Source organism: Molothrus aeneus, chromosome 10 (assembly GCF_037042795.1).
Source record: "Molothrus aeneus isolate 106 chromosome 10, BPBGC_Maene_1.0, whole genome shotgun sequence".
Lineage (NCBI taxonomy): Eukaryota > Metazoa > Chordata > Aves > Passeriformes > Icteridae > Molothrus > Molothrus aeneus.
In genome coordinates this window covers 17503500-17520812 of record NC_089655.1, presented here as the reverse complement: position 1 = coordinate 17520812, position 17313 = coordinate 17503500, and the positions used below count along the sequence as shown (strand labels likewise).

The window sequence follows — 17313 nt, the reverse complement described above, 5'->3', positions numbered from 1 at the left end:
AAGGTTCCTTTGTTTTATTTTGTTATTTAAATGATCCACTCCAGTCAATTAAAGAAAAAAATATTTCACATATCTAAGAGAAGCTCTCTTGTTCTATATTGTCTTGTTTTACCCATATTTGGTCAAGATTCTTAGCGTAATCTGCAAAATTCTTTCTGCCATTCTTTTAGATATAATACAGTAAGATTTGATGCAGTGATTCAGTTTGTGCTTATAGAAAATTGAGGCAGATGAGTTACACAGATTTACATATTTGCAAATATATGCAAATGCACAGTATTGCCATATGGTCTTAGGTCCCCAGAAATGCTGGTGACCTACTTGAGTATTTCAGCTAACAGAATATGAGCTTTTGCCTCTTCATCTTTTATACATTTCAAAAGGCAGTATTCTTCTTATATTCTACAAAACATTTCTGAAAGGATCCTGCAATGTTTGAATTATGCTAAAGCATCTGTGAGATCAAAGTCTTTCTCCTTGTTTTCTGTAGCTGGATCGATGTTTCCTGCTGCAGAAGGCAAGAGATCCTCATTTGTGAATTCTCTGGGAAAGCTAGGAGGGGCTGGAAAGCCCACAAGTTGTTTCCATGGTTTTCCAGGACATCTGGGGCGAGGAGATTCTGGGCGATCTGGCAATCCATTAAATAAAGAAGTATCAGGAACAATTAGTGGCTCTGCAGGTCTACTGGTTTCCTCCCTTGCAACCCCTGTACTAACCAGCTCCAGTGCAGTTTCAGCACTGGATGATGATGGGAAGGTTTCATTTTGATTAAAACCCCTCTCATTTGACTCCTCAGAAGATTTGGGGTTTGGATGTTTATGTTTATTCTTTTTACTGTGTTTTTTATGCCCACACCCATGGCCACTTCTGTGCCCACAGCCAATGTCATGCCTGTGCCTTTTGTCATTGTCATGATCCTTTTTAACTCCATGCCTGTGTTTATGCCTGTGCTTGTGCCTGTGTTTATGCTCAGGTTCACCTTCGCCTTCTGGTTCCTGTCCATTGTCTTTCCTCGTTTCTGTGCTAGGGCTTTGACTTTCTCCTTCATTTTTATCAGCCTGTGAAACTGCATGTGGCTGGCTTAGCATCACAGTGCTCCGGAAAGGTGTGAATCCAGGAGGCCTCCTTGCAAAGAACACCTAAAAAACATTGCAATAGTAGCCACATTTGTTACGTGAAACAGAACAATTACTTCAGATGTGGGAAATTCAGAAGCTGGCTCATTGTATTACATGAATCATAGCAGATTTTTAAACTAAAATCTAAACAAGTCTCTCTTCTGAGATAAGCATACAAACATAAACATCCTCCCAAATAATTCTGGAATATTTTAGCAGCTAAATGTGTAAAAAAAAATTGTATCACTGAAATTTTGTCAATGTAAGAGAGGAATTATAATACAGAGAGCAAAACACATGTACTGGTTTTAATTTATGAACAATACAGTTGGATTCTAGGACTAAATGTCCCGGTGCATGTTAGAGTGTTACACTCCCATGTATAGCACCAATTTATGCTGAAAGTTAACGCATCTCTGAATAGCATCAATGGCAGAATATGCAGAACATCTGTGTAATTTTGTTATATAAAATGTAGCTATTCAATTTTTTACTTCTAGATTTGAGATATGCATTTCAGAATACTGCCTGGAAATCCCAAACAGAGATTAAAGCTGATAATATCAAACATTCTGTTGTTATTGAGTCATCTCTACTCATCAGTGTTCAACTGGGAGACAAAAGCTGTGAATACATGGTGTACACTCACTGTACAACACGAGTTTCATTTCTCTCCTCCAAAGTCTGATCATTATTACCTGAAAATCAGAGTTATTTGGGTTGAAGCTAAATTTGAAAGTTGATATGGATAAAATATTGTGAAAATAGAGAGGAGAGGCATTAGTTGATACATAACAAATGACTATGTAGTTATGAAGGTTCTGAGCAGAGTGAAGTTATTAGTTACAAGGGCAGGGTAATCTGTATTTATTCAGTGTCACAATGGAGTCTCTGCAATCCTCAGAAATATCTGACAATAAAATATTTGTATCCCATTGTGAGATTTTCAGACTGGCTCGCATTCAGTACTAGTTCATCGTGGAGCTGAGTAGGGAGAAATTGGAAGATCCTTGTGCAGAGACTGACAGCTGCAGCAGGCACCACTCAATTCATATGGAAAAGTGCACAGATGCTTTGGATATCTGTGGGTTATAATTATTGTGCCAGCAAATACATTTTTATTTCAACTTTTAAACCTAGTATGAGTAGCAATTTGAGGGATTTGATGGGGCTTGATACTCCAGAGCTTAACTGAGAAGGCAGAGGAGCAGCCAACAGGCAGAACTTCTCCCTGTCCCAGTGTCTTTGTTTGTGTGATCACCTTGTTGGTTGTGGTGAAACGGCTTTGATGTAATGGGGTTGTGGTTAGAGGGTGAGAGAAAAGAGTGTAACATTAATGAGGCTGTTAAAAGAACTGTGTTCCTTTATTTTTGGTATAAAATATGGGATAACTTGGAATGGATAAAGAATTTATTGACTGCCTTTGTCCTACACTCTGCTTAATAGGATGGATAGTGAAGAAGAATCTTACCGCTTGGTGCACTTCAGAGCAGTTCACCTGGGGATAGATTTTATCCTGCCATGGGATCACGTGAATTTGTGCATCGCACGACAGTGATGCCTGTTAACAAAACAAAAACCAACACATTAAGGCAACAAAACTTCAGACACAAAGGAAGAGACTTGAGCCTGAAAGAGAAATGGGTTTTTCAATAATTCTTTAAAATCCTTGGAGCTTAAACCAAGTGTTTATTAAATCTATCTTAGTGATGGATACTTCTGTATTTGGACACATCCACAGCTTAGCTTTTCAAGGTTGTAGTATGCCTGTGTGAACATTTTAATTCAACTTTGGATTTCAGATTAAATCTTGAAAATTGGATTTTTCATCTCTCTCACTTTTGGAGCACTAACTGCATAATCTTCATGATATTCCTAAGAAATATTTTTTGTTTATGGTGTTTCTCCTACTAAAAACTGGAAAATTTAAATAAAGCCTTATTTTTTCCTTTTAGTTCCTGCTGCACTAACAAATCCTAAAAGCTCACAGGTAAGCACTGTTCATATGGTGGGAAAAGAGATGGGAGGTAAAGGTCCTTTCCCCAAACAACCCCCTTGCCAATGGTTGCTGGCCCTATCAACATTCCAGTGTCCAGAACACATTTTCCTGCTATCAAGAGCATGGCACACACTCCAGAAATTTCATTCCTTTGCTCACAAGTAACAATCCAGTCTCATGTTTTCCTTAGCTGCAAGTCCACAGAGTCAGAAGTATTGCAGCTATTTCATTTGGCAGCAGCCTTCTCCTCTCCTTTCTTTGATTGATTATTATCAAAAGAAAGTTCCTTTGGTTTTGCAGTGAGCACTGATCCTGCAGCTGTGGTTCAAGTTTCAGGGTTTCTTAACTTGGGTTACAAACAGTGAAAGCTGCCCTTCTTCTTGGAACAAAAGTTTACTGAAACAGGTAACAGAACCCAGGATATGATTTTACATAAGCATTTACTGTTTCTGATGCAAATGAATTTGTCCATTAGAAACATTACAGTTGGCAAGATTATCATTACTTACACTCTCTGATGTGGCTGTACAGTCTTCATTAAGTTTTTCAAACTCACTCTTAGAGCAGTTTGTCTTCCAGACTGTAAATTTTACTCGATACTTTTTTCCTGCAACCACCTGAAAAATTAGCAAGAAAGCTTTCTGCACTAAAGGCATTTTATTGAAAAGGTTTCACAGGAAAGATGATGTTCTACAAGCTTAAACTACTTGTATTCTACAAGTCCTAACCACTGGGCCAACATATGTGAAAAACAATATTAAAATATTTGGCAGTAAACTTATCTGCTTCTAATCAAATAACTTATTTACTCCAGTTCCTATTCTCAAAAAATTCTGGCATTGAAACTGAAGGAAACAGAAAAGGTCAGAATAATATTGGGCCCACAATTATTAAATGTCTGTAGTAATTTCATTAGTAACAGATGAAATCATTAGTGATAGCACTGTAGAGAGCCAAATACGATGTCAGAAAAGTGGAATGTGAGTAAAACAAAGTGTCTGATGAACGGGCTCCGTTGAAAATGAACCTCTTTGCCAAACGCATTAAAGAGAGAAACTGCATGGGTTCAAGAATGTGCCTGCTATGAGTTCTCTTAGTATTTTTCACAGAGCTTGAAATAATATATCTTCCTTTGGGGACATCAGGCAAGACATGAAATTTTATTTCCCTGAAATCTGTCTTAAAGGTGTATGCATGCTAATATCTGTCATGATAGGGAAATTCAGAAGGAAGAAAAAAATTTGAAAGAAGAAAAGGTGCAGATATTATCAGTAAGATAATATGAGCTATTTGGAAAAATTCTGGTGTGCTTTAAGTGCCTTCTCCAGTGACACCTCATGCTCAGGAGTAGTTATGACCAATTATTTTCTAAACTATTCCACTGTCAAATTTTTAATTCTCTTCTAAACTTCTGTTTTGATGTGTTGGGACAGTAAACAAGGCTTATGCAAATGCTGACCAATATTATCCTCCTGATTCCTCATCCTTTATCAAGCTCTATTTATCTATATGTACTAAGTTATGCACAGGTGTGCTTTTCTGAATCTAGCTAGAATATTATTAGCAGCAAAATCAGCATATAAAATAACACATTTCTAAGGGAAATTAAGATGCCTCATTTTGGACCATAGAACACCTGTAGGGTGGACACTGCTTAAAATAACATGAAGAGTATTCGTGTGGTGGATCAAGGGAGTAGTCCTGTCTAAAAAACTTTTATACTTTAAAAGTCTAAGGTATGTTACGAAGGTAAAAAGTATGGTAGATACACAGAAATCAAATGTCCTAAGCCAACCTTCTTTACATACTTTTAAATCATTTTGTTTTAAGAAAAAAAGAAAATTCAAGAGATTGGAAATTTTTGAATGCAAGCCAATATGGATTTGATTTTACAGGAAAAATTGCATGGATATTTAAATTACCACATGTATCAGCACTTAGATAAAAACATTATTTCAAATCTAAATACAAACTTCAGGTAACATTTAGCTCAGGCCAATAATAATGTCATGTCTGTTCCTCATCTCTGTGAAATATCCCAACCTGAACTGTTGCTGATTGTATTTCTCCACCTTTATAGTAGAAGTCATCATCGCTCTCTGAATTATACTTCTCTGTAGAAACCTTCAGTAGCTCCTTCAGTTCTGGACTGTCAGTTGGGATAGTCCTTGGACAACCTGGGCAAATGGCAGCAACCACTGTTTCTTCAACTGAAAGAGAGCAACAGGTTTCAGATCTAAGAAACAAAAGGTTCAATGTAGATAAAGGCTGGGAAAAACAGTTATAAAGCCCTGTTTTCTGGAACTCTTCATCTTTGGGTCTATGAAATGAAAACAAAATATATTTGAGTTCTATTTGATCAGCAATATCATATTTTGGTTACCTAAAAGAACGTCAGCACCCAGTGTCACATGGGACATTTAACTACAGTTCTCTTGTAGAAACAAGAATTGCGTGTGCCAGTTGTAGGTGGCCAGAAAATATGGAGAGGGAACAGCTACATGTATGGAAAGACCTGATTTGGGTGAAACAAGAGGTGCATGTAACTGGCAGTGAATTTGTGTGTTGAGGAAAATCTAGTCTGAATGGGTGAGAATGCAGCATTTACTACATGGAACAGTATCTGTGTCCAGATAGGATGGAGGAAAAAATAACAATGTAATAACAATAACAACAATAACAATACATAACAATAAAAGACACTGAAAATTGTGGAACTTTCAAAGCTGATAGTGCTTAAGACATACCTGGAAGCTTGCAGTCGCTGGTGGTATCTACGATCTCTGCATGAAGATTCTGAAATGCTTTGGCCTCACATATAGCTACACGCTGGAGTCAAAAATGCAAAACAGTTCCTTGTTATTTAGAAATAACAAAAAAGCTCACATTCTAATACCTTCCTGCTAACAGAATAAATCAAGCATGCTAAGCATGCTTCTAATAATTCCTTCTTTCCTTCCTTCCTTCCTTCCTGACAGACAGTCTGTAGAGGCAATAAATAATCAGAGTTCAAAAGGACCACTCAGAGAAAATAATACCCTAAAAGAGAAGCCAAATGAACTATTTGTATGTGTTCATTAAAGAGAAAAATGAGAATGTCTACAAGCCAGAATCATATTTTATGGAGAACTCCATGGAATTTCTGTCTCAAAATGTAAAGACCAAAAAGAAAATTACACAATTATCAAATCAAACATTACTGAGTTTCTTGTATTTTCTCAGGTCTTCTAAAGGAACTGTGGTAGATAACTTGCTTAAAACTGCCTTGATATCTTAAACCTTGAAGAAAGCAGATATTGATTGTGGGGTTTTTTTAAAGATTACAGAGCCTAAAACCAATTCCATCATTCCAGTGATGAAAACAATAATAGGGAAAGAACTAGGGGCAATGAATACATCCAGGAGAAACTGAGGTTTTATGGTAAACAGAAGTAATATTTTGCAGATTTGTCAAAGTTCTGCAAAGCATCAACAAAGGTGGGTAAAGAGACCTCTTGATATACAGAGATTTTAAGAAAGGTTTTGGTGAAATCCTTTATCAAAGACTAAAGAAACCAAATAAACCATAAAATAAGAAGAAAGACTTAAAATTCTGGCCTTAGGACCATGACAGTTACTTGAAAATGTAATTATAAAAAATCTACTTGGTAATATTTTAGAAAAACTGATGAAGAATAATATCAAGGCTTATAATCCATGTTAAAGGGATTGACATGATGTCCCAGTATAGCTCAGTGGTTCATATGTGTGTTGAATACAGGGTGCAATTCTGGCCCTCCCATTTAGATTACTAGTACAGAGCTGATTAAAGGTATGAGAAAACTTCCTTGAAATTTGGTCATTCCAATATTCTTGGAATATGGTATTCTAGTATCTGTCAATGATCTACTGGCAAGTTCAGGGGATAAGTGCTTATGATCTAATTCCAGAAGCCCTGTGTGACCAAGGCAGTATGTGAGTGAGGCAGTGCTCCTGCAGTAGGTGAGGTGACAGAAGTCATCACCTCTAGGTGACAGCTGGGGAAACTCAGACTCAAGCTGGTTAAGTAACTTGCTTAAGGTTTAAGGGCACATGGGTAGTGGAGGGATTTGCTTCAGCTAGTCTGACTCTCATGCTTCTGTTATTTACCAGTGTTGTCATTCTTTCCTTTTTTGATCAATACTTCTGAAACATTCTTGAGATGTACAAGGAGTAATTTTTGAACAGGAGAGGCTCTTGAATGTAACACTCAATGGTGCATTTCCTCAACAGCTGAAACAGATGCCATCTGTCCCCTCCCCTTTACCACCACTGTTCATAGTGACTCTGCATTCCTGCCCTCTGCCTTGTGTTTGTAAAATCATCTCTCTTATGCCCTCATGAGATGGTCCAGGGAGGTCAGTTGAGAGAGGAAGCCTCTATTTTTGGTACAGCTGCTTCAGTTCCAGGTCAATGAAGCCAAGGGAGTACCTGGGTTTGCAGCACTGTTTACCTGGATTATGTACAAATTATGTTAATAAATTTCTTTTGAAGCTATTATTTGGACTGTGGTGAAGGTTAAGTAATAATTCAGCTACTGACTTTCCTGAGAAAGTATGTCTTAGGCTGGGAATTGTGCTAATTTTAATTATCACCTCTTGGGTTGTACATGAGTAACTCCTTGAATATCTGGATAAAAATGTCTCAAGGGATTTATTATTTGGGTAAGACTGGTTAGATTCTGTGGTGTAATCTGTAAGCCTTTCAGTGGTCCTCTTAGTCACTGATTCAGAAGACAAAGATGTCCTAGTTACATAAACAGTTATGTATAAGACTGGATTTAAGCTTTTGTTCCTGAACTGAAGCAAGACTATAAATATTTTCTTGAGTCAGATCTCAACGACCATTTGTTAATGTGATACTTTCTTGATAAACAGATTTGGAGATTACTTACACCTCTAGAAATGATTTTGCATTCTGGAGTTAAGTCTTGAAATTGGTCTTTGGTGCAATTAGTCTCCTCAATTTTATATCTAATTACATAGTTCCATCCAGCTACCACCTGGAAGAGATATTTAGGTTATATATTATGTAAAATAATGCAAACTTGAAAGTTAAACTATTACATGAGATTAGCAAAGAAAGCAAAACTACTCATCTAGTGCCTTCTATCTATCAAATCACTCACACTCATTAAACCATAGATTGTTCATGGACAGCAAAAAAAACCAAACTTGTCCTTGCAGTACAAAGTGTAAACTAAATCCTACTTTTGTTAGAAGTGCACTTTGTATTTGGTGTCCACTTCTGGCAAGCCTGCAGCCTCACACTGCTGGGTTTCTTGTGCTTTGCTCCAAAGATCTGTTACTTATTACTGCCCGTGACAGGAAGCTGCTCTAGATAGATGACTACAGTAACACAGCCTGGCAAGTCCTGCATTCCTGGGCATGGGACACAGTAAAACAGTATCTGAATAATGTAACTTTATACTGCTGGCATCATTATTTTTTGAGTGTTCTGCATTTATCATCTACCCATGATTGTGTCTATCCTGGGCTTTACCTTCCCACACACACTGCTTTGTCCAGGTTCATAACCCTTTTTTAAAATTTTCTCTCCAGGAAGCTGTTCCATTTTCCTAACAGTGGCTACTTCTTCTCAACCATGAAACCTCTCAAAATCAAACTGTTGGGCCAGGTAACATTGTATGAAAAAGGAAAACCAATCAAATATAAGAACTTGTTATCGCAGATCAATTGAAGTGGAGAGCTCTGACTTTTCTCTGTGTGCCAGAGGTGACATGATGGTTCTCTTTCCAGCTGCTGGATTGCAGTCTCTCTGCAACACTTTGTCATGTGGCTTAAATGTTGTGCAAGTTTGTCTTTCAGCAAAGAGGATTGCTGCCATCAGAAAATATAACAAGGACAGTCTGGTTTAAATCATGAGTCAAGCTGACATGAGACTAGAAGTTGCTTTCTAGCTTAGTAAATATACACAAGTTCAAAGAAAAGGGTCTGTGTTTGCTGTTGGATTCTACACTAGTTAAAAACCAAATAAGAAACTTTACTTTCTAGCAATGTCACACCAATCCATAGGAAAGCTTTTCACAGGGAAGGAATTATTGCATGAAATACCAGATGACACAGAATTTCTGCAATCTGAGTAGTAATTTCTTGCAAAGCAGATATTCCCATGAGCAGAAATCTTGCAGCAAGTGGCATGCTGGGTTTTTGGGTTCTCTTACCCATTTTTCCTATGTGGGATTTACCTGTCCTATAGCACATAGCAGCTGTTGACAAGTGGGCCTTATTGCCTGCAAAAACAGAGATGCCTGCTGCTCTTTGAGAGGCTGGTGAGTGTGAGAGACATCTGTGCAGGCTGGCAGCTTTGGCTCAGCCCCTAGGAGGGATCTGCTCCTGCTGGAGCCTCAGGGCAAGGCCAAAGGAAATACCCGGGAGGGTCTGAGATTATACAGGTTGCATGTGCCTGCATCATCTCAGACCAGAATGCAAATAAACTGGCACTAAACACTGCTTAGAAGCAACTGCAGATAAAGAAAAAAATGTGAATACTATTAGTTGAGAGCTCTGAAAATCTAGTCGGTAACTGTTAATGATTCCTTATAAATTAAGATAATTATTTATTGAGTCTACCCTCTATATTGGTAGATACCCTCTAGAGTGGTATATCAAACATTTTGTATGCTTTACTATTAAATTTAATCCACTTGTATATCAGAAACATACACAAAACAAACAAGGTACCTGCTTTGGGTTGGATTATTTCAGTAAAATTTAGAGAAAAATCATGCACAAACCTGTCTCTTAGCTTCTTTTATTTCCGCAAGCTTAAAAAGGGCAGGTTCATGACTGTGCTTGTTAAACTTTTGAATGGCTTTTCCCAGAATTTCTGACACTTCTGAACCATCACTTGATATAGGATGAAAGCATCCAAGACATGGAGCCTCAGTAAGTCTTATCTTTGACACATCTGGAAAAGAAACAAACCAAAAAACATAGGGCTTCATGCAAAACAGCCTTAGGTTTTCATTTTTCCTATCTGGGAGTGAGCAAGAACCTTTCCTGCTTTTTAACTGATGTGATAAGCAAACCCTATATTCCAGTTTCAAGGCCTACAAAGACATTTTAATGTTTAGGAACATGCTCTGGTTGTGGTGGCAGGGGCCATCCATGACCTTAGGGTCCAGGCATGGTTTTGGCAGTGAACCCCATTCCAGCAATTACGAATTGCAGAAAAACCTTGTGTGTAAGTTTTGACACCATTGAAGAAGGCACATTACTCATTCAGCCAGGGAGGAGCCAGTGGAAGCTACAATTAAGGGGATGGTTTTCAGATTCTTCAAAGCTCACCCACAGTGTGCAGCTGCTTGCTGTCCTCACCATGTTTCAGGATGGTGAAGTGTTTGGGCTCACCCATATGAGCTGCTGTGACTCTGAGTGCCCCAGGGACTGTAGCTGGACTGTTCTGCTGTCCTCACCAGTCATTGTGGCTGCCAGTTACCACTTGGGGCTACCTTCAGGCTTAACCAGCTGGATTGGCTGTGAATAGACAAGCCTGACAGGGATGCTCAAACTCCTGTTTCCTACTACTAATCCTATTAACTCTCTTTCCTTTCTAGTAATCATGGACTGGATTTTCATAAATTAATTTTATAGTTCAGTACATAAATTAATTTCACAAGTCAGTGAGCATGAGAATGGAAGTGGGACAATATGTGGTCTCTGTGGAATTGAAGTAAAATTTATGTGCCTGATCTTCAGCTGGCATAAACTGGCTTAAAGGAAGTTATGCCAGTTTGCACCAACCAGGAAACCAGTCCAGGGTCAGTTAGATCAAACTGTTCCTCCAGAGAGGCTGAACAGCGTGGTACCAATACAGTGGGGATTGTCACCTGTCAGACCAAAGTACGTCTTATGTTGACTCAGTAATGACAAATAGATACCTTACCAAAAACTATGGCCACATTTTCAGTAAGCAGTCACAAAGAGATAATGAACCAACAGCACACCCACTTCTAGACCAACTGTGGTCTCAGCACTTTCGTAAGGATTTTGCTGAACAAACCTGTGTTATTTTCCAGAGTTGTTATAATTTAGTAAGAAGAGAGGAGTTCCTTAGGCTGAATACCTGATTAATTTAATTCATATATTGGGGTTTTTTCTTTCTAAGCAAAGATTCAAATGCAAATTTCCCCTGTGTTCTCTGTGGGATTCACACAACTTTTGCTGGCAACTAGGTGTCACCATTGCCCTACAAATGCAGTGTTTGTTCAATGCAGAACATGGAGTTTGTGTACTGCAGTTCCTAGAAAGACAAAGGCTGTAGGTAAAGCCATTTCAGCTTTAAACAAGATAGCTAGGAACAAAAGCAGACACCGGCTGCCAAACATCTCAGAAATTGGGGGGAATATTTCTGTAGTTAATAATTAGATGGATATTTTAAAGCAAACTTGGGTGTGTGTTTCAGAGCACCAGGCATAGAGACCTCAGTTGGAAATCTTTAAAACAATGTGACCTCTTTTAACTAAGGGAAATTCCTTTGTGAATGCAATAGTCATATATGAGTGTCCTATATGTGAAAAATGTAGTACTGCTTGTTGTTAAGGCGTAAAAGATCAGTCTCTTAATCATACATGATTATATCACTGCCAGATTTCTATCTTGTAAATGAAATTTTTTTCTATTCTTGTTTGGGGTAAATACTTGTTTTGATAAACTTTAACAACACGAATTCAGTCATTTTCAGTTTTGAAAATGAAGGTGCCATTTTGTCATACCAAGTTTTTTCCAGTAATTCCTCAGAAAATTTTATGCTTAAATAATTAAGGACAGAAAGTTGAAGTGTGACAAGTTGCATCTGGTCTCTTAAATTATTAGTATGCTTTTGGTCTTAAGCAAACAAATTTTAACTTGGCATAATTCTAGTGCTTGAAGAAACTTACTACACATACATGCTGAATTTTATTACCCTGGGCAGAAACTGCCTGTGCTTCACTGATTTGTTCTATATGCATATACCACCGAAGTGAAATTTTATCTTTAACCAATAGTTGCTTACAAAAGATTATTTATAAATGTCTGACTAGAATGATAAGGAGCTTCTACCTTTAAAATTACCTGAAAGTCTCAGTATTGTATTTATTCCATTTTTATTTGTAAATGTATTTGTTGAAAGCTGTCCCAAATAGTTACATACCTGAGAAAATTCTGCACTCTTGTGAAACATTAGTTGTTTTATCAGCATCGTTCATATGAACTCGAGCTGTGCATTCTCCTGTTTTCTGCAAAAACATATGGCAACAATTGTCTGAAACTTGCTCAAGAAAAATATAATGCTTTAGCTATTGAACACAGCTGACAGTTGTAGACTGATTTTGAGGAAGAGGTTCACGTGTATATTTGTAGTAATATCTAACTTGCTGTTTTGTTGCTGAAAAAGGATCAGATTGTGAGGAAAGCAGGGGACAAACTGAGCAGATTACTTGAATGATGCTTTCTATTTGTATGATGTGCATTAATTAACTGAAGACTTTACAGTCAGAATAATGGAAATAAACACATGACTAATGACTATATAAACTATGTATTTGTCCATTTTCCCCTCTGCTAGTACAAGGTATGCAGCAATGACCACGGCATTTCACATAGATTCAAATTATATTGTCACCATCATCCTTTCCTGTGCACCGTGTGAAAGAGCAGTGCCACCCCCTGGGAATGTGCAGTGTCCCTGCAGTGTGTGCCCCATTGTACCTCCCCTGGGTGCCCTCTGGTAGCACGAGCCAGGCAAGTTTGGCACTGCTGAAAGCCCTCTGCCAAAATTTCTGCCACAGTGGCTTCCATGTCAGTATTTGATTGTGCAAGTTTCCTTTACACATAATTAATACCAAGTTTTACAGTTCTTACACTCTGACAGTGCAGAAATCTTATGTTGGGTTTATTGAGAACCTTCATATTGAAGCACTGAACTGTTCCTTTCTGCATATATTCAGGATTGTACCAGAAAACTCAAGACTATAATGGTTAACTTTGGGGTTGTAAACATTTCAGTACTGTAGTCATATAAGCTCTCAAAAGCAGTGCAGCTAAAAAAGTTAATTCTTCTACTGTATTTTCCCCAGGCAATTGTGGTCCTGGTCCTTATGTTTCTGTACAGAGAACTTTTAAAGAGAACAGATACTTACAGCCTCTGCAGATACTTTGTAATGACAGTGTTGCCAGTGTTTGTTTTCCTCAGTGGCACAAGTGCTTTCAAGTATTCTGTATTTCACATAGAACTGTGGGTCAGGGCCTGCCTGGATTAAAACAATATACATGTCATCATTTGCATGGTAATAAGTCAGGTAAAAAGATAAGAGTTTCAAAAAAGCAAATACTATTATTTATTTACCTTAAATTTTATAGTATGGTTTCCCATTAGCTGCTGGTCTCTCAGCTCTTGGTAGTTCAAATATTAACTCACCTAATTATATTACTTAGCCCTTACCTACAATGACAATATGTTGATATAATGGATACAATATGCTCAACTGCCTTAATTTTAACTTGTAGTACAATGGGTTTAGAACCAAAAAGAAGTGGTTAGGTTTTATACTCTCATTCAAATGTACTCCAAAAAGCCATTTTGGGTGGCTGCTTGGATAGTTAGCATAATTACCAGCTTGGACCGTGCACCTGTCTGACTCCCTCGCTCTCACTCTTGGCCTCCTCCCAGGTCTGTCCACTTTCTCTCTGTACAGCTCCCCTGGCAGCCCAGAGCCAGCAGCCCTCAGGCAGCCTGGCAATGCCCAAACAGCCTCTGCTTGGTGGTACCAGGGAACCTCAGCTGCCCAGCCTGCACGGGAAGGGGGGAGCAGGGATGTGCTCTGGAGACAACCTTGGGCAGTGCTTGTGGTTTTCTACAGGCATTGGAGGCTGGGCTGCAGGGCAGGACAGCCTCAGCAATCCCATAAGATGAAATAAAAATATTAAGCAAAATTTGGCCTGGCCAGTGTAAGTACTTCAGAATTTGGTAAACCAGTAATGGGCATTTTCTCCTTGTCATAAACCAGGTAGCAGGCCTGTGCCTACAGGGGACAGTGACAACACTATAGGGTTTTGGTTCATCCTTTAGAGAAGATATAAAGTCAGAAGTTACTAACCTTTTACAGCCACTAAAAATGCTCTGCCAATGTGACTTTTCAAATACAAACAGGCAACTGCTGTAGTTTAGCACTGATTACTCTAAAATATCCAGTTATTATTCTCTGTCTCTGCTGGGAGGATTAAATTATAATTCTTGCCTTAGTGCTACCAAAAAAATGAAGTTGAGCTGATGTGGTTGGCATATACTGGATTTACACTGATGCAGTAGACACAGCATTATATTCTGCCTTCTCTTAATTCCTGTTGTGTATTGCTACAGGTATGAAGAAGTGTAGAGGTACCTTGTATAATAGTTGTAAAAAAGGATAAAAGGGGCTCTAAAAATATAATAGACAATCCTCAGCAGGTAGAAATTGACTTTTATGGAATTACATCAGATTATACTGTTTGGATTTTAAAAGAGCCAAATTCTGTTCTCTGTTACAGTGTTCTAAATCTGCAATAAATCAGCTCAGTAAGTAAACAAAGCATTGTTTCTGTATTATTTGCTATTAGTTTATTTCATTACTATTACGAACAGCTATGCCTTTAACTGGGGCAGGTTTAGTCTTTCATTAGTAAGCTTTTATGTTTTATTACCTTATCAATAATGAATGTACATGAATATGTAATAAGCAGCTATTTAATTAATGCATTCAAGGTTGTGAGACTAGCGAGGAGTAAAATCTATACTCTTTTTAGAAAAAGAATCTCAAATATGAGGAAATTTTAATTGCAGATTCATTTTCTCTCTTTTTTACTTAACATCATAATCAGATCAATGATTCAAAGTAATAATTTATTTCCACTTTGTATCTTTTAAGAAAAGGAAAGATGGCTATCTAGAGAAGGAAAGATGAATAATAATTGCAATAAATATGTATTCTTAAAAATATAGCATTGTTTAAGATAAAATTCTGAAACTCCTCTTTTTCCTTTGGGAACACCAGCAAAAGGAAGGTAGGTGGTACTACAGCTCTGATATGGAGATATTTGCATTTGGCTGTTGTTAAGAGTGAGAATGTTAAGAATGTTCAGTGAGACTATTCATTTACTTAATATTAATTATATAAAGGCCTTTCTGATTTTACTCTTTGTCTCCACATGCTAAAATCTCCCCAATGTGTAAACAGGAGCACAAGAGGGCAGGTGCCAGGAGATGTGGGTAATTTGCCGTAAGTGTTTAGCAATGCATGGCTCCTTTCCGAGGTCAATTTCTGTCTGGGTAAAAGTGTCTTGTGATTTTGGAGTGCAAAATATTCTCTCTAACACTGGATTTCTTGTGGTTTACATATGAAAATCCAATCCAGTAGAAAAAATATGCTAATGTTATTTTCAAGTAAAAGAATGCTTGTCATTATTATGGTAATACCATCTTTGTATACCTCTCCGAGGTAAATACTCTTTTGTTAGATTAAGGCTATATAGAAGGATTCCAGGCAAAGGATCCTGTTGCATTCTTTTCTCCTGTAATTTTAGCTGTCATCCTATTTGACTAAAATACCACCTAGTGATTCTAGATAGATCTGTGACTTAGGTGTCAATCAAATAATACTCACAAACAAGTCAGAATATTGCCAAACTTTATCAGGTGATTCTTTTTTATGTGCAGCACCACCTCTTCCCAAGTCAAGAGTATATTTTTTTATAAGCCTGGTTTTGCCATTGGCCTGAAAACCTTACAGATGATGGAAAGGGGTAGAAATCCCAATAAAGAAAAAAGAGAACAGAGTGGAATAATAAGACAAATTGCGTTGGTGATAGAAATTTTCTATTCTTTGTTCCTTGCATTAGTAAGCAATTCACCAGCACACAGAGTTCTGCTGATAAAAACATAATATACACCCCTACTTGTCAGGGAAACAAGTATCTTACTGTGCAAGTCACTTTGATTTTTTAAAACATTTTTGGAAGACACTGTGCTTTCATGCTTGCCCCCTAACAAACGAGATGGAGATAAGCTGATTCAGAGTGCATAAACAATTCCAACTTTTGGGGTTTTTTGCAAAGTCTACTTACAGTTCTCTTGGCTTCCATCACCACGTATAGAGCAAATTGGGTACCAGTTGCTTCATCTTCATTGTATTTCTTCAGTGCTGCATCAACAGCTTTAAAGACATCAGGGTCATCACAGTCTGAAAACTCAAACGCAAGAGGAATGTCTTTGCTAGAGAAAAAACTAAAGCAGAGTGCTAGTACAATGAAGGCCTTCATAACTGGATGAAAAAGGCCCCCTGAATTAGAAGGCTCTTTAAGAACCAAATGTAAAAGGAATGTCTGACAGGATTGTAGTCACCTCTTCTCTTTTTCAGGAGCAGTAGTTAAGTAAACAGTGAGTGGGTTGCTGGGGTTGGTTGGTTCTTATCATACCCTGTTTATACTGCAAATAAACTTCTGAGTTTATCTAAATAAACTTTGTTTGTTCACCAGAATGACACTAAGGTTATCCACCTGCCATCAAGATAGCAGGATGAATGGCTGCAGCTGGGGACCAGTTTAGGCAAAGTAAAGCATAAGAGAAAGAAGTGGCTGTAGCTTTCTGACTTAACACCTAAACTGCTACTGAGAATGAATTTTACAAGGCTTAAATAAAACATCCAGGAAGGTCACAGTGGCAACGAAGTTTTGGACAACAACCTTGTAAATTTTATAGATCTGTTTAGTGTTCAGGCTGCAACAGTTCTGAGAACTATAGTGCTCAGAATGTGTTTGAAAATTCTTTGGACATGTGCATATGGTTGAATGTCACGTAACCCTTCAATAGCACTTGATAAACCTTGTCCTTCATGGTCCTATTGGAAAGTCCATCTCTGCTGCCATGTGGAGACTGCCTGGCTTATAGATTAGTCAGTGATCATAGTGCTTTGTTATCATTACAGAAATGTGACACCCAAGAACAAAGGATTAAACACTATCATCTGAGTCTGGTCAAGCCAGGATTAGAGATGGCTGAGAACATCTGGTGCTTTTGTCCCCTGTGTGGCACCAAATAGCTTTGAGTCTGTGAACACCTTGGGATTGTCTTGGTTTCTGTGTTCCAGCTGTTTCTTGCTGTATTTGATTTGTGTGGCAAGGTTTTGATAGCAAGGTATTA

The 17313-nt window shown here is 37.9% G+C and overlaps 1 protein-coding gene across 2 annotated transcripts; it reads right to left on the bottom strand.

Moving 5' to 3' along the window:
* Positions 1 to 16433, bottom strand: KNG1 (kininogen 1). 2 transcript variants are annotated; one of them, XM_066556800.1, is made up of 11 exons: positions 16239 to 16433; positions 13280 to 13390; positions 12292 to 12376; positions 9893 to 10065; positions 8030 to 8137; positions 5865 to 5946; positions 5161 to 5327; positions 3627 to 3734; positions 2590 to 2679; positions 980 to 1139; positions 1 to 628 (listed from the first exon to the last, which is right to left on the bottom strand). In XM_066556800.1, exons 1-11 carry the CDS (start codon positions 16431 to 16433, stop codon positions 441 to 443), a joined length of 1467 nt encoding a protein of 488 aa, XP_066412897.1. In that variant the 3' UTR covers positions 1 to 440. The 2 variants fall into 2 exon arrangements, with proteins under 2 accessions (XP_066412897.1, XP_066412896.1); XM_066556799.1 differs by having other exon boundaries at positions 1 to 1139.
* Positions 16434 to 17313: the final 880 nt, after the last annotated feature.